The sequence below is a fragment of the Lycium barbarum genome, chromosome 11, assembly GCF_019175385.1.
Source record: "Lycium barbarum isolate Lr01 chromosome 11, ASM1917538v2, whole genome shotgun sequence".
Lineage (NCBI taxonomy): Eukaryota > Viridiplantae > Streptophyta > Magnoliopsida > Solanales > Solanaceae > Lycium > Lycium barbarum.
This window is the reverse complement of record NC_083347.1, coordinates 104,036,492-104,038,591: the sequence shown is the minus strand read 5'-3', so window position 1 is coordinate 104,038,591 and position 2,100 is coordinate 104,036,492. Positions and strand designations below refer to the sequence as shown.

General features: G+C 46.4%; 1 protein-coding gene across 1 annotated transcript; it reads right to left on the bottom strand.

The window, feature by feature from the left end:
* Positions 1-1,036: 1,036 nt before the first annotated feature.
* On the bottom strand, positions 1,037-1,447 carry LOC132620050 (uncharacterized). The gene has a single exon (XM_060334775.1). It carries the CDS (start codon positions 1,445-1,447, stop codon positions 1,037-1,039), a length of 411 nt encoding a protein of 136 aa, XP_060190758.1.
* Between the last annotated feature and the right edge of the window lie 653 nt (positions 1,448-2,100).

Genomic DNA, 2,100 nt, shown 5'->3' with positions numbered 1-2,100 from the left:
TGCGGCCTGCTGTTCACCATGAATGGTTTTGATCCCCTCTGGGGTCGGGAATTTCAAAGCCTAATGCATAGTTGAAGGGGTCGCTTTCATGAGGTAAATCAACGGCCTTTCCAATAATGCGTTGTATCCCATGTCTCCCTCTATCACATAAAATTTGGTTTGTTGCGTAGTTCCGGCCGTGTTGATTGGTAAGGTGATCTCACCCTTTGTCGGTTCGCAGGCCATGTTGAATCCATTGAGGACTCGTATTGCTGGTACGATCTGATTTAGTAGTCCCAGCTGCTCGATGACTCTCCATCGGATGATATTAGCCGAGCTACCTGGATCAATCAGCACACGTTTAATTCTAAATTTATTGACAAGCACAGATATTACTTGTGCGTCGTTATGAGGCTGAATGATGCCTTTAATGTCCTCGTCACTGAACAAGATGAGACCGTCGAGGTCATAATTCAAAATGCGTTTTTCTCTTGTTATGGAAACTTTGGTGCGTTTCACTACCGACCCCAGAGAAACATCTGTTCCTCCCATGATCATGTGTATCACTTGTTGAGGCTCTTCCGGTCTATCTTGCTTGTTGTTGCCCACGTTCTTGAAGTGAGTTTTGCTCGTTCACTTAGAAATTCTCGAAAGTGTCCCAAATTAAACAGACGGGCAACCTTCTCTCTCAGCTGCCAACAATCTTCGGTTCGATGGCCGTGAGTGTGATGGTATTTGCAAAAAAGGCTTTTATCCCGCTTCTCTGGATCATATTGGATTGGCCTTGGGTGCCTCGTTTCTCTGTTACGGATAACGGTCGCTGCTATGGTCACTATATCGACGCAGAAATTATACTCGGATAACCTTGGAATTTCTCTATTTCCCAAGGTTCTATCGACAGCATTTCTGTTCATCAGTCTACTATTACTTGGGCCTCGATCATTCCTCATATCGTTCTTGCTCGATTCGTTGTTGCGCCATTCCACCTTCGATTAGGTGGGTAAGGTTGATACCTGTCATATGATGGTCTTGAATCTCGATCTGTTATTCTCTTCGATTAATCATTCCCTTTACCGGAATGCCATGATACTGAGGCGGCTCTCAGAATCTTATCATCTTCGATCCTGATCTTTGATTGATACCTGTTGTGTACATCTGCCCAGGCGATTACCGGGTACTCTATCAGATTTTGCTTTAGCTTTATAGATGTGATCAAGCTTCTTGAGTTGAGCCCTTGAGTGACAGCCTGAATGGCCCAATCATCAGTGACCGGAGGTAAGTCCATGCGTTCCATTTGAAACCATGCCACAAACTCACGGAGGGTTTCGTCATCTCGCTGCTTAACGTTGAACAAGTCCGATTTCCGGGTTTCGACCTTGATGGCTCCGGCGTGAGCTTTGACAAAAGCGTCCGCGAGCATGGAAAATGAATCAATCGAATGCTCGGGCAAGTTGTGATACCATATCATTGCTCCCTTGGACAGGGTTTCCCCGAACTTCTTAAGCAATACTGATTCCCTTTCATAGTCGGCGAGATTCTTGCCTTTAATAGCACACGTCTAAGCGGTCACATGTTCGTTTGGGTCTGTTGTCTCGTTATATTTCGGGATATTGGGCATGCGAAATCTCTTCGGGATTTTCATCGGCGCAGCACTTGGCGGAAAAGGCATTTGGACGAATTTTTTCGAATCCGGTCCCTTCAACACCGGAGGTGCCCTAGGAATCTGGTCGACTCTCGAGTTGTAGTTCTCCACCTTCTTATCGTTCACCTCTATCTTCTTTTTGCCGGATTCAACTCGTTTCGTCAATTCTTCGAGCATCCTTACCAGCTCGACACTCTGCCTGAGATGGTTCTCGTTATTCCGAGTAGCATGCCATTCTTCCGTTTCCTCGGTCTGTTCCGATGGAGCAACATCGGGTGCTTGATTTCGATTTTGCAATTGTGCTATGATCTCTTACTGGGCATGTAGTTAGTCCATAGCCATGTCCAACTGGTTTTGGAGTTGTTGCAGCATGGCTCTGTTATCCCCGCCGGCCGGCACGTTACCCACCGATGATCCGACTTGGTCAGGATTAACTGGGGGTACGTTGTTGTTAGGTATGCCCTCGTCATTGTGTTCGT